Source organism: Pseudogymnoascus verrucosus (genome assembly GCF_001662655.1).
Source record: "Pseudogymnoascus verrucosus strain UAMH 10579 unplaced genomic scaffold scaffold_20, whole genome shotgun sequence".
NCBI classification, from domain to species: domain Eukaryota; kingdom Fungi; phylum Ascomycota; class Leotiomycetes; order Thelebolales; family Thelebolaceae; genus Pseudogymnoascus; species Pseudogymnoascus verrucosus.
This window is the reverse complement of record NW_017263671.1, coordinates 428,186-451,352: the sequence shown is the minus strand read 5'-3', so window position 1 is coordinate 451,352 and position 23,167 is coordinate 428,186. Positions and strand designations below refer to the sequence as shown.

The 23,167-nt window shown below is 47.7% G+C and overlaps 7 protein-coding genes across 7 annotated transcripts; 3 read left to right on the top strand and 4 right to left on the bottom strand.

The window, feature by feature from the left end:
• Positions 1-8,110: 8,110 nt before the first annotated feature.
• Positions 8,111-9,635, bottom strand: VE01_05579 (uncharacterized protein). The gene is made up of 2 exons (XM_018275042.2): positions 9,016-9,635; positions 8,111-8,957 (listed from the first exon to the last, which is right to left on the bottom strand). The coding sequence occupies exons 1-2, from the start codon at positions 9,275-9,277 to the stop codon at positions 8,287-8,289; spliced, it is 933 nt and encodes a 310-aa protein (XP_018130610.1). The 5' UTR covers positions 9,278-9,635; the 3' UTR covers positions 8,111-8,286.
• Positions 9,636-9,827: 192 nt separating this feature from the next.
• On the top strand, positions 9,828-12,772 carry VE01_05578 (uncharacterized protein). The gene is made up of 4 exons (XM_018275041.2): positions 9,828-11,525; positions 11,577-11,670; positions 11,720-11,924; positions 11,976-12,772. The coding sequence occupies exons 1-4, from the start codon at positions 11,309-11,311 to the stop codon at positions 12,633-12,635; spliced, it is 1,176 nt and encodes a 391-aa protein (XP_018130670.1). The 5' UTR covers positions 9,828-11,308; the 3' UTR covers positions 12,636-12,772.
• A 259-nt stretch (positions 12,773-13,031) lies between these two features.
• VE01_05577 (uncharacterized protein) lies at positions 13,032-14,339 on the top strand. The gene is made up of 3 exons (XM_059463713.1): positions 13,032-13,396; positions 13,443-13,684; positions 13,736-14,339. The coding sequence occupies exons 1-3, from the start codon at positions 13,187-13,189 to the stop codon at positions 13,854-13,856; spliced, it is 573 nt and encodes a 190-aa protein (XP_059319723.1). The 5' UTR covers positions 13,032-13,186; the 3' UTR covers positions 13,857-14,339.
• A 5-nt stretch (positions 14,340-14,344) lies between these two features.
• On the bottom strand, positions 14,345-15,615 carry VE01_05576 (uncharacterized protein). The gene has a single exon (XM_018275039.2). The coding sequence runs from the start codon at positions 15,570-15,572 to the stop codon at positions 14,382-14,384; it is 1,191 nt and encodes a 396-aa protein (XP_018130675.1). The 5' UTR covers positions 15,573-15,615; the 3' UTR covers positions 14,345-14,381.
• A 1,639-nt stretch (positions 15,616-17,254) lies between these two features.
• Positions 17,255-18,813, bottom strand: VE01_05575 (uncharacterized protein). The gene has a single exon (XM_018275038.2). The coding sequence runs from the start codon at positions 18,731-18,733 to the stop codon at positions 17,546-17,548; it is 1,188 nt and encodes a 395-aa protein (XP_018130678.1). The 5' UTR covers positions 18,734-18,813; the 3' UTR covers positions 17,255-17,545.
• Positions 18,814-19,724: 911 nt separating this feature from the next.
• On the top strand, positions 19,725-21,310 carry VE01_05574 (uncharacterized protein; the record flags this gene model as incomplete). Its single annotated transcript, XM_018275037.1, has 4 exons — positions 19,725-19,826; positions 19,878-20,220; positions 20,739-21,136; positions 21,254-21,310. 4 exons carry the CDS (start codon positions 19,725-19,727, stop codon positions 21,308-21,310), a joined length of 900 nt encoding a protein of 299 aa, XP_018130677.1.
• Positions 21,311-22,041: 731 nt separating this feature from the next.
• On the bottom strand, positions 22,042-22,416 carry VE01_05573 (uncharacterized protein; the record flags this gene model as incomplete). The annotated part of the gene is made up of 1 exon (XM_018275036.1): positions 22,042-22,416. One exon carries the CDS (start codon positions 22,414-22,416, stop codon positions 22,042-22,044), a length of 375 nt encoding a protein of 124 aa, XP_018130672.1.
• Positions 22,417-23,167: the final 751 nt, after the last annotated feature.

Here is a 23,167-nt window from a genome sequence, read left to right as displayed (position 1 = left end):
CTAAGTACGAAGTTAGACTTTAAGAAACTAGGACCATTTAAGATATTAGAGAAAGTTAGCTTAGTTAATTATAGACTGCAGCTACCTAAGAACTCTAAACTCTACCTAGTGTTTTATGTCTTATTATTAGAACTAGCAAGAGGGGAGGCCCTAATTGCGACCGATACTGAACTCTAGCCTAAAAATGAAATTATTAAATATGAGGTCGAGGCAATCCTAGACAGAAGGTTAGTAGGACGCTAAGAAGAGTTTTTAATTAAATGGAAAGGTTACAAACCTATAGACAACTCGTAGGAGTTGAGGGGGAACCTCAGCTGCCTAGAGTTGTTAGCGGAGTTCTACCGTTAGCACCTATGCGATTGAAGAATCTAGGGGAAAGGGCCTAGTAGGGGTCGTGTGTAGAACTGACGATTTTAGGATTAGTTGTAGATGGACTAAGGAGATAAGCATGGGATTCGGCTTTGTGTCGATTGTGCTCCTTAGCCTCCTCTAGCTCATCAAGGGATTTAAGGCCACAACGAAGCATTTTAGCGCTACAAAGCTTAAGGGCCTTTTACTGTTTTTAAAGGCGCATGTAGCGAGCGTAGGCCTCCTGCTCTTAAGCAGTAGCAGCTTCCTCTTCTGCCTCTAGGCGCTCTTCTTCCTTACGAAGCTTTTCCCATTTAGTAGTAGACGGGCTGTAGGCGTTGCATTTAGAATTACAACGAGTACATTCACTACATCAGCGATGCCTAGGAGCGACGACGTAGGAGCGTTTGCTATAGATGCAGTTAGAGCATAGCGGCATTAGGATTCCGTTTCTTTTAATACAATTAGCTAGGAGTTGACGTTCTTTAATTTTAGTATGTTTGTTAGAAGGCATGATGGTAGCGCAACCTACTAGGTAAAATAAGTAGGCGTTACCCTACTTAAGTAGTTAGCGATTTCCTTAGTTAGTAGGCCTATAGGACTAGGCCTTAGAGGAGGGACCTAGTGTTATGGCTATGAATTCTATAGGGATCCTAGGGCTAGTAGGGCACCTAGGACTAGGGGGACTTCTAGGAATAAGTGTTCTAGGAAGTATAGGACTTCTAGGACTAGGGGGTCTAGGAGTAGGGAGAGTCTTAGGAGCGAGAGCACTCCTAGGAATTACGTAGGCCCCGTAGCAATTATGGTTTAGCGCTATTAACTATGGTTGTAGGATGTTACGTAATAGATAGTTAGATAGTTGGGATATTCTCATATATCTAACTATCCCAACTATCCTTTAGCACGACGCTACTATATAAGTAGATAGTTAGTTCTTAGATAGGAGCTTCGTGCTTAACTTAATATAGTATTTTGTTATATACTATAACGTGTTTTATAAAAGCCTTTAGTGTCTGATCCCCTACCTCCTCTATTAAGTAAACTAACGTAACGAAACCTCTATAAGTCTTATAGTTTAAGACCTAGCGTTACATGCCTATTATAAAAGGCACCTATATAGAGTAAGGTGCCTCCTTAGAAAGGCACCTATAGGAATTAGTACCTACAATAAGTGTAGCACCTCTTATAGGACACATATGTAATTAGATTAGTAGGAATAGTAAGAATAGTTAGAGAGTCTACTATTCTAACTATTCCCTTTAGCATGACGCTACTATATAAGTAGATAGATAGTTCTTAGATAGGAGCTTCGTGCTTAACTTAATATAGTATTTTGTTATATACTATAACGTGTTTTATAAAAGCCTTTATGTCTAATCCCCTGCCTTCTCTATTAAGTAAACTAACGTAACGAAACCTCTATAAGTCTTATAGTTTAAGACCTAGCGTTATATATAGGTGTATGCCTATTCTACTATCTACTTAATCTTAGTCTCTAGTAGGTAGGCGATCTATAATAACGTTACTATTACTACCTCCTACTACTACTACTACTACCTTACTGTCTTAAGATAGCTATGTCTGCCCTAAGGCCTTCTAGCCCTTCTATTACTCCCTTATATAATCTCTTATGCCTCCTCTACTTTTTATTATTAATCTATAGACTCTCCCTATAGTCCTTGTTATTACTATAGGATATTAGGGACTATTTAGTAGTCCTAGAAGGGGAGTAGAGGTAAGACTTACTAGTGCTGTTTTTAGAGAGGCAATTGTCTCCTACTACTTAAGGCTAAACTCTACAACCCCCTAGGCTGTATAAGGCGTTGATTTATGCTTATAAGACTTAATAAATCTCTATTATAGCTATAATAAAGCCTTAGTAGTTAGGTAGGGTAGTGCCTATACTACTCCTCCTATAGTTAGAAGTCTATAGTAAGGTAGTTAACTACTAAGCTAAGTCCTTTATAAGCTACTCCCTATACTGCCTAGTTAATCCTACTAGTATATTAATACTAACGCTTTCTTTAGAGTTAGATTTATACTACTGTTAGTATAGTAGTCTATAATGCCTTATAGCTAGCTAGCTATAGCCTATAGCCTATAGCCTAACCTACTAATGTAGACTTTAATTAATACCTTATTACTATATATAATACTATATTGTAATCTTAGGAGTAGCGCTCTAGAGGCTATAATTAGTTAGAAGAGTAGTAGGCATAAGAGGCATATAAGTTGCTAGACTAGTAGGTATAAGAGTAGTAGAGCTTAGGGGCAGCCTAGTAGGCATAAGACTATAGGATATAAGAGTAGTAGAGGTTAGGAGACTAGTAGGCATAAGACTAGTAGTTATAAGAGTAGTAGACCTTAGGAGTATCCTAGTAGCTTTTAGTTGTTACTATCTAAACTAGAGTCCTTATAGTAGGGCTAAGACACTTTATAGAAGGTATGTACTAATGTAAGGTATGTACTTATAAAGGTATGTACTTATTAAATGTGCTTTTAAAAGTAGCTAACTTATAAAAGGAATATCCCCTATATTAATTATCCTAATATTGTATTAAATGCTAGCTATAAATATAAAGATTTATATTAGTAACTCTTAGTCCTTCCTTATTAACATAGCTAACTACACCTAATAGCAAACATTTTATCTATATAACTATATAGTTATATAGAGAAGTGCTAAGCTACTAACTATAAATAACTATATAGTACTCTTATATACCTCTATACCTTAGAAATACTTATAGGGATAAAATTCATAATGGCTTTTACCTATTATAATTTTTAAACCCCCCTTATTTTCTATTACTTTGCCCTCTACCTACTATATATATACTATTTCCTTATTAACTATCTCTTTCCCTACTTATAACCTTTAAAACAGCTAATTTAAGAGATATATTAATTTAATAGCCTATCTAGATCTAGAAACATAGATCTTAGTAAAGTTGTTATAAATCTTAATTAGGCTTTTATAGAAAGCTATATAATATAACTATAGTTTTATAGTGCTTCTAAGACTACCTACACTCCTTAAAGCATTACTCCCTAAAGCCTATACTCTCCTAAGACTGCTTATACTTCTAGGAGTAATGCTCTTAAAAACGTATAGGCTCTTAAGAGTAGTGCTTCTAAGAACGTAGGTGGTCTTAGGAGAGTATAGACTTCTAGGAGTAGCCTAAAGATTCTCTACTACTAAATCTTCTTACCTAAGTAAAAGCTATTCTAGTGCCTTATACCCTTTTTCTACTACTAAGGATAGTAGAGTCTAGCTAGAGCTATCTATTATAGCTAAAACATATAACCTATATACTATAAGATAGAATAATAAGGTAAAATAGCTTATAGCTAATTAGTAGTAGGAAATAGATATAGAGATTATAAGTAGCTTAGTTAATAAGGGCACCTTTAGGAAAAGGTACCTTTCTTAGAAGGTACCTAGTAAAGGAGAGGTACCTATTAGGAAAGGTACCTATATAGAGCAAGGTGCCTCCTTAGAAGGGCACCTATAGGAATTAGTACCTATAATAAGTATAACACCTCTTATAGGACATATATATAATTAGATTAGTAGGAATAGTAAGAATAGTTAGAAAGTCTACTATTCTAACTATTCCCTTTAGTATAACGCTACTATATAAGTAGATAGTTATTTCTTAGATAGGAGCTTTATGCTTAACTTAATATAGTATTTGTTATATACTATAACGTGTTTTATAAAAGCCTTTAGTGTCTAATCTCCTACCTCCTCTATTAAGTAAACTAATATAATAAAACCTCTATAAGTCTTATAGTTTAAGACCTAGCGTTACACTTTAAGCACTACTTCTATAAGGTACTAGCTTATATACTAAAGTAACTATAGCTCTAAATGTTCTAAGCCTAAGAGGAAGTGTTGTTAGACAACCTAATACACCTACCTTATAGTTGTTATAATCTTAGTCGCGAGGTATGCCGCACGGGGTTTAGCGCCCGCCCAATTAGGGAAGGTGCGTGCACAGGCCTACTGCCGCTTTCAACTTCTATAAAGAGGCCACTCCCTCCCTCTAACTCTGTCCCTCTCTACTGTCGCTCCTCCCTCCTAACTTTCTTGCACCTGCTACGCTCATCGCGCGACGCTTAGCCTTCTCCGCCCCCTCTACACTACATAATGGCTCCACCTAATAGATCGCCCTTCTCGGCCTCGCTACAGCTGAAAACCTAGAGTGGCACATAAACGCTTTATAGAGCCACAACCTCAAGTTACGCCCTCTAATGACTACGCCGTCTATGCCACCAAGCTCTTTGCAATGGCAACGATCCCTTTAAGCGTCTTGACGTCTAGCCGTTAGATCGGCTAAGATGCGAGGACGAGCTAAGCTGCGTTCTACTCAACCTACCTCTCTCGCGCCCTTCGCTATTGCTACGCACATTTAAAGCCGCCTACGACTGTAGCATGCGTAATCTGCCTTAAGAGTGCCTTGTGCAACGACCTAGCTAATTGTAAAAATGCCTTGTAGTAACGTGGCCGGCCCTTGCGCAGACCGCCGCGTAGCACATATTACGACGTTACGAGTTATAGGCACTAGCAGCGACCTCTGCCTTAGTCTAGGCTAGTTTTCAAGAGAAGGGCCGATTCGAGATCGAAGTGGAGATCCCTCTTAAAGGCCGTTACGTCTGCGACTATCCCTATGTTGCATTTTGTTACCTTTTACTTTCGTTTCGTGGCGTTTATTTGGGAATATTACTAGGATGGCGGACAAATGGATACAGAGAGCGGACAATCATTAGAGTTAGGCTGTTAGAGTCAACTAACCTTAGATGCCGCTCTATCTAGCCTTTAGGCGGTTAGTTAGGGCTTGCAAAGCGATTGCCTTTACAACATGTACAATCTAGATATGATTCCTCCTTTTAGTAGTAGAGGGGCCGACCCTAGTGCTAAACGCTTAGCTAAGAGTAAGACTCCGCCCTTAAGACCACTTAAGTTGCAGTAGTGCAGTTACTAGAGACCTTTAGAATACGACGTGTATTGTCCCTCTTTAACGCAAATGTCTAGTTAGTAGAATCAGGTCAAGCCTAGAGCGGAAAGTTCACTGCCTAGCTATAGCGCACGGGAATAACGAGGTGACACAGAGTATAGAGTAAGCAAATGGGCTCGCGGATTCTAGCGAGTCACAGCAACAGTGTAGAGCGACTGTCTGAATCTCTATATAAGCTCCTCCATTTCCGCTCGAGAGACACGTTATAAAGACCATTATCCCACTTAGCGTCCTACTCTGTTTAGCATGGATACTGTGAATATAAACCGTGTTGAATTCTATAACCCTAATCCTGCATTGAAGGCCTCACACACTTAGCTGACGAGGTCGGTGTTGAACAAGCACCTACCGTCTCTACAACCCAGCATATCACCACCTAGAGACGCAGAGTTAGCACGGAATGTTCAAGATGGCGACTCGTTAGATGACTCTCTTCCATCTCTTGATGAGTTGTTCCAGCCTCCTCGAAACGGAGATACGCCTCAGATGCCACATCAGAACCACAAGCCCCTCCATATCTCAAAGAGCCAACTGATCGACGAGAGCCGCCTGCTTACTGATGCCACAACCCCAAACTCGGTCTATGTGCCAGGCAATAATCAAAGTAAGTTTCTCAGCTCGCTTTTGTATGCCTATACACGTTACTAATTCCACGCAGGAGAACCCCTAATCATCGAAGATGACAGCGACGATGAAAGCGACGATGAAGTTGAGTTTAGGGTTGCCTCGAGCGATGTCCTTGCCAGCATAGGAGACCAAGATGCGAGCGAGAATGGCCTGGCCACTCAAGATACCGCCTCTACCCCGAGCAGTCTCTTTGGCCCGTCCACTCCTCGAAACTCGGAATACCTCAATGCCGATTGTTTCTCTAAGGATGGACAACAACGCCTGTCTTTCGCAGAGCTAGACTCGACATTCCCTGTTCACGTTCGACGACCTTCTCCAAGTTGCTCTGAGCTAGCTGAGACAACGGGTCATGATCAAATTTACCAGGGTGTCGAGAAGGCCATAGTCGACGAAAGGAGGCCTTCTCCACTACGCGAGAGGGCTGGTGGATCGTGCGACTGTGGCAACGTCTACGATATCGAGAATGAACCACGACAAACTTCAAAAGAAGCAGAAGGGTCGCCGCCTTCGAGCGCAGCTCACTCCCAATGCAATCCGCTGAACCAGGAAACCCAAAATAATACAGAAGTTCGAGGTATTTCGACTGATGATATATTGTGGAAAAAGACGATAGAACAGCAGCAGTGCCAACAAAACGAGCAAGAAGACGAACAGGAGGACGACATAGAGGCGACCAGCAGCGACGATAAGACTGCGATTAGCTACTGCCAGCAAATAAAGGAGAGCATTCCACACCAACGAGTGGAAGACGAGACCGTAGTTGTGGCCCCTCTCTCACAAGACCGCCAACACAGTTTCAAACCATATCAAAGTGATAATGAGGATAACGACAATGAGGATAGTGAAGATGACGAGGACGAGGATGTGCGACCTCCAATACAACAAAAGCGGCGCCGCAGAGAGTCTGACGCGATTGAAACCGCCACCCGCAAGAAGGTCCACACGCGCTCGTCCACTATAGCCCAAGCCCAGACCTGCATTACTCGAGGTTCTACAGGTTCTCGAAGTTCACCAGACGATACAGAGTCAATAGGTGCAGACTACCAAGAATACCCTTTGCAGGGCTTCCTCAAGTGCGTGAGGATTGGACGAGAGACAACTTACAACCTAGAGTTCAGGCTGTTAGACCTTCCAGATTCGTTCAGACCATCGATCGGTCTCCATATATCAAATCCCACGTCTAGCAGGGAACCAGCTGGAGGATCAGCTCATACACAGGTTTGCGCATCTCATGCAAAGAGGCCACGGCCAGATCTGCAGAAGCAGAGAAAGCGTGGACGTCTCCAATATACAGCGGAAGAAGATAATTTGCTAATGCGCCTCAAGAAGAAGGGCTTGTCGTGGAAAGAGATACATAGGGCTTTCATCCGTGCCTTTTCAGACAGGAGCATCGGATCGCTTCAAGTACGCTATTGCAACGAGTTGAAGGACAGAGACTCTGAATCTGATGAGGAATAGAATAATAGTTCCGCCTAGTCATTGAAACCCTATCAATTCTTATATAATATAACGACCAACGATGGCTTGACGTGGTCTTTTGGCGCCGAAGGTTACCGCCCAACCTTTTGGCGCTTGGCTTTGCTTGAGGGGCCATATCGACTGGAAAGGCGTAAGATGTGTAATTATATTGCCCTGGATTTCAAACGGTTAGCTAAAGAGTGCAGGGTAGAGGCGACCACCGATGGTGAACGGGTGGAAATCGACCGGAACTAAGCGTGGGCGCTATGCTGAATACGTATAGTTTAGATGTTGAGATTATCTGCCTGTTTGACAAGAGCTCGATATCCAACCACTCTGCAAGTTCGAGTGTTTCTGGGAACTTGCATGGTACAGTCGCAGTAGCTTTCCAGTATAGATGACAGCAGGCACGCGACAGACTTATCTCCGCTCCACCTCAACCATAGTTCCGTTCCTCAACATATTGTACGAATACTTGTCGCGCTGATCTATGCTGGAGCCCGAGTCCCCGCCCGTCTCCACGCGATCACCTGACTACATCGCTTGAATAGTCCATCTCCAAAGCCTTCCATCTAGCATGATCTACTTACGCCATCCACATTTTGCGACACGCCTCGTATCGGATCTCTATGACGAGCTTATTTTCTTGGCTAGTTATTCAAAACATTGTCAAAATAACAATTTCTATCAGCTCAAACCCGGATATTAATTCTCACGATCAAACTAAATTCGGACTTGGGCGGCATGAGTACACCGGACTGTACGAGGGTATTGTAAATTGCCATTCAAATTGAAAATTGACACTAATTGATGGCTACACATCAACATAAAACTACAATGGGTAATTCTGACCCCCAAGCTCATGAACAGGGCGGTGATGGCCTCCTGTGAGCTCGTGCGCCGGATCCGAGTTCGCAGGCATCTCATTCTCGGGCTTATACACGTATTGCACTTGTTCTTGTTCTTGGCCGCGTACCGGGACCTGTCCCTGGCCGTAATCCGGGCCTTGGTATGTGCTATTAACGGGCCCGTATGCAACGCCAGGGCCGCTCACATCGGTTGGCTTCGTCAGTTTCTTCCGCAGGCGCCGCTCGTTCAGGAAGAGCCCCAGAAACGCCAGGGCGAGAACGCCGAATGGGACTCCTACGCCGGCTCCCACCGCCGTGACGGAGTTTGCGAAGTGGATTTTCTCTGCTTCCGTTGCGCCTGAGCATGTGGTCTTGTCTGAGGAGGCGACGCCGTCGGGGTTCCTCGCTGCTACTTTGGATGATGCGGAGGTCGAGGTCGGCAAGGAGCATCTGGGCGACGATGTCTGCGCGGATGACGCCACAGTCGTGGAGACTCTGGGGATGAGTTTCACGGCCACACCAGGGCTGACTTTGAAGAGCTTGCCCTCGTCTACACTACACGTTTTCAGTGTAGGGCTGCCGCACCAGAACCTTGAGGGGTTGTCGGCTCCAAGCCCTTCGTTACACGGGTAGATGTTGGCCCAGTAAGGCAGGGCTATCAAGGCGCGCCTGTCAGCGCTATTTCACGTGTGCGGTAGGGCGCGCTTGCTTACATTCTTTGCAGTATGTCAGGCAGTCTGGTGTGTCCCAGCTGTCGACGCAAGCGCCGCGGTATATCAATCCAGGCGCGCCGTAGCATAATCCAGATGCGAGACAGGCTTCACCGGCGTGGCAGCATGTGCCTGATGTTGCGCCAGTTCGACATGGCACATAATCTGTCGCTGTCGTGCCGTCCTTCCACACACAGGTTTGTGATATGGCCAAGGGGAGGTGGGCGAAGAGCACCGATAGGAGAAGAGCTCTATCGCACAACATATTGACTGATTGCTCTTTGGAGACAGCGACGGTTGTCCATGAAGAACATGATTATCAGCATGGAGCGCTGCCAGTCAGCAGAAATAGGGGAGCAGATTGAAACTGCCCAGCCCTTCCTTCGGCTTGAGCACAAAACAGGGAAATTGAGATTGTCCCCCAGCTGGGGTATTTATTCGGAAGGATCTGGACTTTGCTGTTCGCTTTGTATTTCTATTGGCTCATTTCTGGCATTTGGAAGGATCAGTGATCCACACTGATCCTTCCGCTTCTCAAAAATAGAGTGACAACCCTGTTAGCGTCGGCCCGGTTTGCTGGCGCAAGGAAGCGCGTCAACAAGGAAATCCGCCGCGCTTTGGCCCCACACCATTAAAAGACCAAGCGCGAAAGGTATGTGCGGTGGAGCATCATATATCGTTGAAGGCATGGAAGACACAGTCCGGTACCGGGCTCAGGTGATTGATTACAACCCGCCATTTCCCCTCCTTCTCAGATAGTGGTATGCTACAAATAACGAGATGGTACAAATAACACGGCGCTACAAATAACAGCAAATAACACAACAAACACTCACAAGAATTGGAGATCACCGTAAATATGATTAATTCGCCTTTCTACTTCAGCAGGTAAGTATGGGCTGCAGTGGCCCAGAAACATTAGAGCCTGAAATACTCTTCTAGATGTGGCTTCACCAATGTTTGACTGGATTAGTAATCTGGAGCATGGGAGCCACGTTCAAATTCAGCATATCTCCATCTAAACGTAAGCCCTAGAAAGCGATTCTGCCTCGTTGACATGGTGGATCAAATGAATGTGGACTGCACGATGCCAACAGAATGATGCTGAGCTCATGCATGTCTCCAGGACGGGCTACGGTCGCAGTATCGCATTCCAATACAGGCGGCTACTCGAGTAGCTACAGCACACCTGTCGACAAGCGAGTCCATGATCCTGATACCCGACTCCTTCTTCATTCACTTCATCCCGATGGACGACGAGTACTCCAGCCCTTACCGCATACCCTCACCGCATCCAGCTAGTGATAATATGAGGAGCCGTATAACAGACCTGCCATCTCCACCAACAGAGATCTCTGAGCCATATATCTGCACACCAAACCACAAGAGGCTAAGTTAATGGCAGAATATAAAGCGGTGACTACACTTATGAAGATCACGTGAACGAAGGGACCATATCTCCGAACACCGACGCGAACTTCTCAGGAGCATGCCAACAGCTTCTATGTCGCTAAACTTGACCTCATTATGTTCATGCCCTCCCTCAGACATGAGTTCCATGGCAAGTCGCTTGTTGCACTATGGATAACGCAACGCCATGTTTGACCCGGCGGCCTCTAGGGCCTCCCACTGCAGCTCCTTGTCGATGAAGGAGTAATCGACAACGTCTTCGGCAGCCGTGACCATTGCATTTTGGCAATTGCCGTCCATTGCGGAGGCTACCTCGCTCGCTCGTATATACAGAATGGATACGATATGGGGATAGGAGACGATGGACTAATGATACTAGAATGAATAACTTGCCCGTCCGATTGAGGTCTATGTTCCCGGGCCCGAAGTGGCAGAATGTAGAGCAATCCATTCCTCAGTCCTTGAAATTATTCAGCTCCTTGCAGCTATTGGCAACTTGGATAACATGACGTTTCTACATTGCCTCATCCATGTTCAAGAGTCTGACCAGTCAAGCTGCTCAAAATGAGCTTCTTAAACGAAGCTCTCCACGAGCCCCGCGCTAGGCCAAATATGGACTCCCAACATTTGACTCCCTTCAACTCGCACTGAACCTCATATTTGCTAACACTAGCTACTTTTAATTTTAACTATGCTATATGCAGTAGTGATCGCTGCTCCTACACTGTAGTAGATGCTATCCGGAATAGGAAATTATGGAGCCTGGATCAGACAACAGCTTCCTTCCTATTAAGGCCAAGACTAGTGGGGCTGCTACGAATTGCTACGGTGTTGCAGGAAATCTGACATCCCTCGATGTTCCCGCTTCCTGCTGGCGGAAGCCACTATGGCACTCGACGCTGCGAGCAGGTCATTGTCACCACTTCCTGCTGTCCTTTCTCATGGATTGATACCAGTGTCGACGTTCGGTTTATTGTCTTTCATCAGCTCGACTTCATTATTCCTATGGTTAACGTTCCGTTTGATATCATGGCGGCGCAAATCTGCGGTGAAGGGGCCTATAAATCAGTTCCTGTTCCTTATCTACAACCTCCTCTTCGCTGGTCAGAGAATTCCATGCCGATTCAAAGCCTCTTGCTAAATGTTATTCGCAGATATCCAACAAGCGATCGCCTTCGTCCTCAACATTCATGCTTTAAGGCACAATGCGATTGAAGTAGGATCATCGATGTGTTTCGCGCAAGGATGGTTCGTTTTGTGAAGTGATCAGACGAAGTTGAAACTGACGGTAGCTTAGGTTTGTTTCCACTGGAGATCTCGCAAGTAGCGTATTCATATGCGCAATTGCCGTCCACACATTCTTCGGCGTCGTAAAGGACTATAGATTGCCCACCGTGGCTTTCTATTGCTGCATCGCCGGCCTCTGGACATTCGTATACGTGATGGCACTCATCGGACCCCTCGTCCATCGGTATGACTTCTACGTCCGAGCCAGCGCATGGGTATTTCCCCTGACCCCCCTTATCCTACTTCCCAACTGACTCGGCCAAAAGTGCTGGATTAATGATGCCTACCAAAACGAGCGTCTTTGGCTTCACTATTTCTGGATCTTCGTCTGCATGTTTAGCAGCGTCCTGATCTACGCCACCATCTTCATCTACCTGCGCGCTCGCTCTCGGGGGGAGGATATGTCCAGCCAGATGATCCACCATGCGACACCTCTTATGATCCTCTACCCCGTCATCTATATCATCTGTACTGCGCCACTCGCTATCGGTCGGATAGCAGCGTTGGCTGGGAACGAGGTCTCATTGGCGTATTTCTGCGTGGCGGGGTCGATGATCGCCTGCAACGGCTGGCTTGACGTCTTGCTATATGCGACTACGAGGGCGGACATTGTGTTTACGGCATACCCGCCGTCAGATGATATTGGGTTGGAGACCTTTGCATTCATGGGAAAGGGGCACACATTTGGGACGGTTACCACGGTCGAGGCGGGGCCCGGGGGCGCCAGTAGGCTAGGCGGCGGTCGGAGGAGTCAGGGCGGAGACAGCGTGGAGAACCTGTATGGGCTGGATAAGATCAAGGTTAAGGGAGAGGTCACAATCAGTGTGGATGATGGGAGGGGGATGAGGCAAAGGACTGCGGAACATAGTACGGCAGAGACGGAGAACAGCTGGGATCTGCCGAGCAGGAAAAGCTCGCAGACCTGAAGATAGATATTGCCTGTAGATTTACGGAGCATCAAAGCGCCTTCCCTCGGGATTAATGTTTTAGCGCCGACAATCTGGATGGCATAATATGGGCGGATATTTGGCCGTGGCTGATGGTAAGCATGTTAAAATGAAGCTTGATTGTCCAATGCGATGCCCACACACATAATCGTGATATGTACGGTGCACGCTGAAAAGACACAGTACCGTCCTACCCGGGCACGATTTAAATGTATTCGGCTGAAACCATGTGATTTCTAGTCATACTCTGGCACCACGCTCTTTCATTGGGAGGGAGCGACTTACAATACATTACGTGTCGGTGAGGGTGAGGCTGTGCGCAACGGGCTTTGTGCATGATATCTAGATATAAGGCTCCTTGGCAGAGGGGAATGACTGTGACGGCAAGGCTGTGCGGGAATGTCGCGTGAATGTAGTGAAGGTCTGGCACTATATCTCCAAAGCCAACCTCTTCCTCCGCGTCCTCCCCATCACTCCTCAGTCTCTCAAACGCATGTAACTCTCGACTACCTCACCACCACGCCGTCGCCATGTTCACCCTCCCACTAGGCACAACCCACCGCAGCTTCCTCCGCCGCCGCCGCCTTGTCGAATATCTCCATCTCATCCTCTTCCTCCTCCGCATCCCCTCCCTCCTCCTCGCCCTATACTCGTTCCCCTCCCACAGCATCTATATCCCCGCCTTCGACCCCTCGACCCCCCATCCCGTCGCCTGGGTCCCCTTCCTCGGCGTCTTCGGTGCACGTCCCCCCCGCAACAGCTAATACTAAGACTAACACCCCGAAGTGCCTCTTCGCACTCATCGGCGACGCCAGCGAGTTCCTCGTCACCTGCCGCTTCGGTACCGACGAAAATATGTTCCGCTACTCCCTGCTCAGCCTCTACGACGAAGTCGCCTTTCCCCTCTACCTCGTCGCCACCCTCCTCGTCACGTCCCACCAGCGTGCCGCCCTCCACGACGGAGTCACCCACGACAGCCTGTCAGACGCCAAGCGCCGCGCCTGTCTCGCCCTCCTGATCGCTAACACGTAAGACACACCTCCCCCCCAAGCGCTACCCCGAGCTGATACCCCTCGCAGCACCACGCGCCTATTCTTCGTCATCTCCCCATTCATCTTCTACCGCGTGGCGGTCCGCACAGTACGCGGTTTCGATGAGGCGTTTGAGGAGCGCTTCGGGTCCCGCTACCCTATGTACTAGTCCCCCCCCCCTTTTGAGGCAGCGCTGCAAAGTGTACCATCCGCTCCTGCGCACAGCTTGTCATACTGCACCCGCATCCCCGCCGGCTGAGCCCTTCTCCCGACACATAATCGATGACTAAATATAGTCACGTTACTGGTTTTAGCTGTGTTGGATCCTCCTGAAATGGCGCCTTTCCTCGCAGTTGACGTCATGATCGAACATTGTAAGCGGCGTTTAGTGCATGGTTATCACTGATGAGTAGGCCGTCTCGTCCAAAGATCCTCGTAGCATGATGCATGAGTATGAATCATAATATGAGATCTCCAGGCGAGACAACATAACTATCAATGTTGACCCTTGCACTAAAAGCCACTTGAACGCTTGGTGAGGAGGTCACCTGTAATATCGCACCACGGGAAGGATCACATTTCCAAAATCAGGAGTAATGAAACGGGGCAGATAAGAAGCAAAATGCGCGAAATGAAATGTAAGCTAAGCGGCACATCCGCATGAATAAAGCTTTCATCATTCTCTCTAAACTACTCATGAGGCAAGATTGTACCTATTTGCCAGCGCCTTTGCTAAGTCTACAAACGTATCTCCACGTCCGATAATTGGCGCGGGCAATTCTTTTCCGCAGTGCATGACCCCAACATTGCAAAGGACAGTAACGACGCAATCGCCCTCCTCCGCCCACCACGCAAACGCCGTGAACCCAAGCACGCCCCCATCGTGGCCAATTGTAGCCCCATTCTTCCTGTCGGTGCGAAATAAGCCATGGGAAACTTCTGAGCCCTGTCTTCCTGTCGGTATCCAGGTGGCCATGAGCTTCATACTGGACGGCGTAAGCAGCCTCCCATCACGAAGGGCCAAGAAGAATTTTGCGAGGTCTGCACTGCTCGAAAGCATGCCGCCTGCTACCCACTCGACGGAAAGATTTGACTTGCTCGCGTCAATGAGATCCGGCTTTGCGAAAGGAAACTGAGGCGAGACGCCAGCCGTCTCGCGGAATTCCGGGCTGACGAAGTGGTAACGGTGCGGAACGAGGCACGCTGTAGATTTCTCAAAGCCTTCGAGGTATATGGACTCGAGGCTTAAGGGCTTGATAATGCGTGAGCGGATCTCGGTTTCTGCGGGGTTTCCCGTAACAGCCTCGATGACATGGCCAAGGAAGGTGAAGTTTGTATTGCTGTACGAGTGTTTTCCCGGCACCGGGGCGTCCGCTATTGATTGCTCTTCTTGAGCGGCTTTGGAACGAATATATTCTAAGGCATCTGTTTTGCCCCAGATCCGCGCCGGGTCAACGTCTCGCCCTCTCCCTTCCCGGATCCACACCGGATCGTCCTCCCAGCTTGCAATTCCACTCGTGTGGTTCAGTAGCGAAGGTATCGTTGCAGACGCTGCATTCGCTATCCCATCCGTAACGGCTGAATCAAGATAACTTCCAATATTTCTCCCCAGGTCCAGCCGGTTTTCCTCGACAAGTTGCAATGCGATGACGCTCATAAATACTTTTGTGATGCTGCCGATCCCAAACAGATGCCGCTCCTCAATGGGTGAGCCAGTGTCGATATCTGCATCTCCGGCACAGCCCTGCCATATAACACCTTTCTTTGTAGCAATGGTGCAAGAAATGCCGGGAAGGCCAGCTTGAACGGCTTCCTCTAAGGCAGCTATGAGGTTCGCCTCTTCCACTTTATGGATAGTAGCGCTTGCGCCGTTATCGAGGCCCATTTTAGAGATCTTTATTGTTGTGATATATCTAGAAATAATTGTAATTTACTAGGGAGTGCTATGTATGTGGAGTGTGACCACGTAAGTATGGTGTTCCTGGTGCCTTAACTTGTCGTGTTGGCCTGCCTAATTGGGGAAACGTTTTAAAAGGCGGGATTATCCCGCAAACCCGCACCATCTTCCCCCCATTTAAGGTTGTCGATCCTCCATCCAATGATCCTCCACCCATTGTTGTCATGTTGTTGATGATATTACCTATAAATGAAAGGGATATTATTTTGTCGCAGCTGAATCCTGTACCTGCTTCTATATTGGAATTACAGTTACGTCCGAGCTTCAAAAGGGAGTGGCACTGACCGTGCGCGGCGTGGGAGAGCAAAATTTCCACGATACGTGAGTACATACTGGAAGCAATTAAAGCATGCAGGCTTACTGCATCCGATATAGGGTCATCTACAACGCACTCAAATTGTTGCTAGTAGGAGTCAGCGAGAAAAAGCTCAGCACATCTCAAAGGCCGAAACGCGCCTGATCAGCTGGGTTATGATGACTAACGCAATTAGTCATCATTGGCGTGCCGTGGAAAGAGATCCATCTGGCGTTTATTCGTGCTTTTTCAGAGAGGAGCATCGGATCGCTTCAAGTGCGCTATTGTAACGAGTTGAAGAACCGGAGAAATGTCAGGTGCCTTTAAAAGCAGGTACCTGATTTTTTATAGGTACCGGAGAAATGTAAGGTACCTGTAGAAGCAGGCACCTGATTTATTTTGGGTACCTGAAAAAAGTCAGGTACCTTTAATTGCAGGTACCTAACTTTTTTTGGGTACCTCTTTACTATTCTGGGGCAAAAATATGCTGACAAAAGCCTGTCGAAAATAGTATATACTGAGGCACCTGGCTGGAGTGGTGCGTGTGCCCGTGACTACCAACAAGCTGCAAGGCTGCGCCTCAACCAGCTGAAATGCAAGGAATCGCGAACCCTTACCCCGCCTCAAATATAAGTTCATCACTATCCCTCTCTGTTCTCTCATCTCTCCTCTCTCCAACATCCCCCGACACATCTTCCACAGCTCGCCTTGCATCTCCTCAACCTCCACGATCACACAGTCCGGCATCATAACTCATAACGCTCCACAGACCTAGACCTCCGACTCCAGTTTCATCCCTCATGAGTTTTCGCCTTCAGAATCTACTTCGTATTTGATGATAACCCTATTATCTTAGCTCATCTCGGACTCACCGACAGTCGGTAATACATACATCGCGATGCGATGATAACCCCTCATACCAGTCAATATACGTGATGGGTGACATACCTTTTTGCCGCCTTCCCGACGAAATCATCCTGGAGATAGGCTCCAACTGAAGTTGGGAAGTGCCTTCTCCATCTTGAAATGATACCGTGGATCACTCTTAGGTGCACGGAGATAGGGAGCCTGCCGCAAGATATTAGAGGTTACCAGAGTTGAGATTGTGAGCACACGTCATATTGCCTCATGTGACTACATCTGATAGTAGTTTGTCCTTCAATAAGCATTCCTAGGGTTCGTAGCACAATCCTCTACTGAAACCAGAGTAACTTGGCAGACATGGAGTAGGGGTTATTCTTAGGGACGAAAGAATGAAGAATCATTTGCGCGTCACTTTCCTGAGGACGTGGACGGATATGGACTATAATGGGGAATTGGATTAAAAATAATTAACGATGCCACTTTTTGCCTCTTTCCTACTTGATCATTCCTCTATTTACCTAATCAGGGCAAACCATACTGCACACTTTGATTCCATCTAGTTGCAGAACTGCGAGACAGTTCCGTGAATTTTCTCTGTTATATCAATTCTAGTTTCTTGAGATTGTAAAGTACTCTTGAGATTGTAAAGCACTTTGAGGCCGTGCTTAAGACTTGATACAGAAGAAATGGCTCTGCGCCTTTTATCTCAGATAATGGCACATGTAGACCATTCGCCGTGATCCTAGACAGCCAGGGTAACTCCAAGTATCTTATAGACTGCCTTAATGTATGCTGCTGGAGAAGGATGATTATCGTTTAGCATCTTGTTCATGGTATACGCGATCGTGAGCTTCCTATCGCTATCCATAACCACGATCGAACCGCCCCATCCGCTACCCCACCCAACACTGCCCTCCGGTAACTTGCCTTCGACGACCCCCGACCCCGACCCGGTGAGGTAAATCCCAAGTCCACGCCTCCCGCTCCGCCCCATTACCACATCCTTCCCAATCGCATGCTCCGTAAGCGCTAGTTTTACCGTCTCGGCCGACAGCAGGCGATGGCCTCCTTCGGCACATGTACCGCCGAGCGAGAAGCAGGAGAGGATCTTAACCAACGCCCTAGCGTTTGTGTGGCCGTTGACTGAGCCCAACGCGCTGGACCGCCAGAGCACAGAGTTTGCATCCTCGGCGCTGAACATGGGGTTACAAATGGTGCGCACGAGGAGCGAGTCTGGATCGTATTCCGGTAGTTGGCTAAGCACCTTCTGGATCGAAGGTCCCGGTGGAGGTACGACGGGGGCCACCCGGTTCCAGTCCTCCTTGCGACACCCGAGCTGGAAGTCCGCCCCGTCGCCCAGCGGTCGGCAAATATCCTCCGTTACGAACTTCTCGATTGACATTCCCGTTTTCCTTCGCACCAGCTCCCCGACGAGGAATCCCTGCGTCACAGCGTGGTATCCCATGGCGGTTCCGGGAGCCCACAGCGGTGCCTGGCGCGCCAGCTTGTCGGTTGCTGCCTCGACATCGCACGCTTCCTCCAGTGTCATATTGTCTTGCCACGTGCTGAGACCCGCTGTGTGGGCTAGCACTTGGCCGACAGTAACCTCGGACTTCCCGTTTGCTGCAAACTCAGGCCAGTGCTGGGCCACCTTGTCCTCGGGGCGAAGCACACCACGCGATATTAGCATTAGAGCCGCCAGGTTGGTGACTAGCTTCGTGGTCGAGAAGACGCTCACTACCGTATCCTTTTCCCATGGTTTCTTGGTCAATGGGTCAGCGTACCCCCCCCATATGTCCACCACGTTATCCTCGCCGTTAATATTAATGCACAAACTGGCACCGACGTCTTGTCCGGACACGATAAACTCTTGCATTAAGTCGCGTAGCTTGGAAAACCGGGCGTCGCAGTGGCCTTGGACCTGAGCCATCGTAATGGATATTATGTTCGTGGTAGCTATTGACGAATATAAGGAATGGAGCTCGAATTAGAATGGAAAAAAAATTGGCGATTTCGATAGGTTCACGTCAATTTGAAGGGCAAGGCCTAACTATTTATGCTCCAGGGCTTACTTATCTCTTTATCTTATCTACAAAACGGGAGACACTAAGGCAGGCTCCATCAGTGAGGTCCTTCAACATCCATATATTGGAAGACTATCCACGAAGATCGTTATCCAAGGTCTTCTCTCTCCTAGCTTCTCGGTGGTCCCAGAGCAGGAATTAAAGGACGCTGAGCCTGATAATAACAATGACTCGCACTCCGGCTGAGGTCCGTAAACTAGGGTAGCACTTCTACCTCTCGGGAATTACGATGAGCAAAACAGTATAATGAACAGCGCCCGCAGATGACGACGTATGAGCAATGAGCCCATCTCCGGTGTCTGTGGCGGCATATATTTATCCCGAGTAAAGTTGTTCAATTCCCACCCAGTCCAAATGAGGACTGTAGGTTCTACGTACAGTAGGCTACAGTAGAAAAGAAACTGTTGATTCCACCCCGTCAACTCCTTAGCTCTGCAAACACGCAGACTTGCAGAGTAGCCCCGAATATTTTGCGGAGACGGGCTTGTGCAGTACTATTCAATTACGCCCCTTCCAAGACCGCAAATCAAACCCAAAACCCTGGCAATATCCGGATTCGATTTCAAATTCCTCGAAGCATGTCTCCTCGCCTTCAGTACCCTGTGTCACAAACACTAGACTGCCTGTTAGCAAAGTAGAGCCTTGGTCACGGTGGAGAGCCTTGTTTCATACCTGGATGAATGGGACCTACGTCATTCCCAAATACCGACCTGGCGGGTTGGTCAAGGGTGTGACACTGGTCGAAATTGCCATCACCTTCTTCTCCGAAATCAATTATTGTTCCACTTCCTGAGCAGTCTTCGTTCGCGTATTAATATTGCCCAGCTTGCGAACGAAATGCATCGCTTCGTGCCATCGAGCGGAAAGAGAACAGAGGTTGTTCTCCTGGTTTATACAGGCTTGTACCCAATTTGGCTCACGGCACCCCCCGCACAATGGGTGCATAGCCAGAAATCATGCATCGCCTTGCATCCAGACTGCGAATAAAAGCTCTTGACTAACTCTCTCTCCCGCGAATTCATTCGGAAGGAATACGGCGGGTTTCTCGAGACCTTCGACTCATACCCCTTCCCCGTCCAACGCGCCGACGCGATACGTTACTTCGTCCTCGACCACTATGGCGGCATCTACCTTGATCTCGACGACGGATGCGCAAGACGCCTCGAGATTATGCTCGAATACCCCGCCTGGCTGCGTCGCAGTCTCCCGACGGGAATTGGTAATGACGCCCTGGGCTCCGTCCCCCACCACCCCTTCATCAAGCGCGTCATCGAGAGCCTCGAGAACTACGCAATCCCGTCCGCTCTGCCTTGCATAAACTTTAGATCGGTGGGTTAGTAGTAATAGGCCAGACCATTATGGACCGCGAGGCTATCAATTGCCAGAGTTGCGTTTGATTTTCCATATTGATATTTATAATTGGGTGCACGGCTTGGGGTAACCCCAAATAAGGAGTTAGGTTATTCAACGCAATATAATTCGGACCAAGATATAAATTGGTTCTACACTCAAATACTACTCTACAATACGATTACTGGGGTTTGGGATTTCTACTGGCTCTCGAAAGGGGGAATAATATCTCACCTGTTAAGCGGTATTTGGAGCGGTATTTGCCTTGTGTGGCCGATTTTATATGGAAGCACGGGACTGCCAAGAGCGGCATTCGGCCCAAATACCACGCAGTTGGTTCGGATATATTTTATCGCCCCAATGGCAGACGGATGTGAGTATTCCACATTTCTTAAGCTCCCGCCCGTCTCCGCCACCCTGATCGACTCCAACTTTGACAAGATGCTCATAAATTGCCACCTTGCCACCGCACGGTGCAATCGAGACTGATCCACTTTCCAGTAAACGATGCGCGGGCGACCCGCGTCGCCGACCTCCTCTCCGACTTCCGCGCCCTCCAGTACAGCATTGTCTCAGTAACTTGCGACTCTCCTCGCCCGGATGGCTTCTATACCGAAGGCTACGCGGCGCTCCGCCAATGCTCAGTGGACGGGCAGCATGTCCTGAACGTGGCGGCCGACACGCGCGTGCCAACCGGCCGGAGCGGCCCGGCGGAGCAGGAGAAGGCGGAGTTGACGCAGGTGCTGCTGGATAGTTTTTCGAGGCGACACGAGGCGCAGAAGATATGTATGAGGCAGAGTGCAGCCATGCGCTGGGTCGCATGGCGGGATAGCGTGTTACTGAGGCCCGATCCATCACATGTGCCTGCTTTGGTATCTGGCGACCAAGCTCTGCGAGCTGTGCGTTTTTCATTTTTACTACATGACCCAGTTGTTCTCTTCCCCTCTGGATTTGGCGAATTTTGAAACAAAACCACCACGATAGGAGCGAGGATACAGTGCTGACAGGTAATACAGGAACTCGCAACAGTCACCGATGAGAACATCTACAATTTATTGCGTAACTCAGACTAGACTATGGGCCGCTGGACGGACGAAGATCCACCCTTGCGAAACGTGCAGCGCTGGCTCCGGAGTCGGCGTTGAGAACCTGCACGGGAACATCTATTTCACTTCGCGGTAGAAACGTCGTGACGGCTTGATGGTTACGGGGATATACGATTAGTTGAACGATGTCCTAGTATATACGCCACATACTTGCAGAATGAAGGCAGAAGGCAATGTTTAAGGTGGGGTTCAGAATGGACAATGCTACAAGGACCAATTGCTCTTCAAGAGATGTATTTTAGGTCTCGAAGTCTAATGCCATGCACCATCTCCACGTGATTCTTGAAAAGGATGATGTTGTCGAGAAGTAGCCCCTCGGCCTTGCAAACTGGATGGCAGCATTCATACTTTCCTAGTGTCCTCTTTTCTAAATGCCTCTCAACGTGGTCCTTCATCTTGTCGGGTTTCGAAAATGTGCGCATGCGCCTGTCATAACTTTGACGATCGTCACCAATACAAAATATACACTGAGTTTCCTTGCACTTCACGGGAAATGTTTCAGGAACAGGCGATTCTTCCTTCACCTCGGGGGACCCTACAAGAGGAGACCCCGAGGACGATTTGCTTAGCCGTGACTTATGACACTAGACCTCTTAGCGACGAGATAGAGCGACCATTGTGTCGATGGCATGAATCCGTCGTATGACGATATCACGTGCACTTAGATCCTTAGAAAGGTTGCACATGATTTCTTGAAGCTAGGTCCGTTCCGACAGCTGGTGCTTAACGACTGGCTCAACATAAGTCGGTGTCACGACTTTGACCTTCTTAATGATCTTCTTAAGTTCTTCGTTGTGGATTTGGTAGAAGTAGTCTCGGCGGTACTCCCTCTTGAGCTCTCGCTTAAACGTCTTAGTTACTGTAGCAATCTGTCGATTTAATTGACGATATTCTTCACTAGCTTCTGTGCCAATTGAACCCTGAACAAATGCGTGTCCATACAAACGCTTCAGCTCTAAGCGAAGCTCTTGCTGCTTAAGCTTTAGCTGCACTAGCTCTAGATTAGGCGGGAGGTCATCGCGAACATGGTTAGGTACTGTCTGAGGCGCGCGGGGATCACAGGTGAGACTCATGTGTGTGAAGGCCTAGAGAAAGCCAGAGTCGGTAGGCTGGTCTAGCACTGCATCTTGAACGATGAATCTGACTTTCTCATTGATGTATGATCTAGAGAATACTCTAGTCTAGGGATTGTGCCTTAGTATCTAGTCGCGAACTGCTGTCGTCGCAGCCCCTACGCAATCGTCAGTTAAAGCAAGCTATGGTCAGTGAGAAGTTTACCGTCAACAGCGTTTCCTATGCCTTTGCGAAAATAGTAGCTCGTCAACTTCTGCTTAAAACCAGTCGCCTAGCCGAGACGATCAAGGTAGTAAGCGTAGGTCGAGTAGCGTAGAGCCTTCTACTCCAACGTACGGAACAAATCGCACGAGTGCACCACCTGACGAAATATAGGCCTTTTAAGCATCTCTAGCTTCTAGTGAATCAATACGGCTTTCGTAGGGTGCTGCAGATGACTTGTAAAGAAAGGCTCTGCGTGCAACGAGCCTCTAACCTCAATTGCATCATCCTTTATTACGTGAGCCAAGACATGGCTAATAGGGCAAAGTATAGGAAGGGCCTCTTTATGAAAGAGGAAAGTCGTGCTAAAGTCGTGAAGTTAGTTAGGATAAGGGAGAGGCATTATAGAGGGACATACGGTTTCGGTTTCCTATCAGCACCTTTATAATGGGAGAAAGTGATCTCTATGCCTAGGAGGTCTCGTTCTCCCTATGTAGGGTTCCGAACAATCTAGAGGCAGATGTCCTTATAGCATAAACTCTTATATTT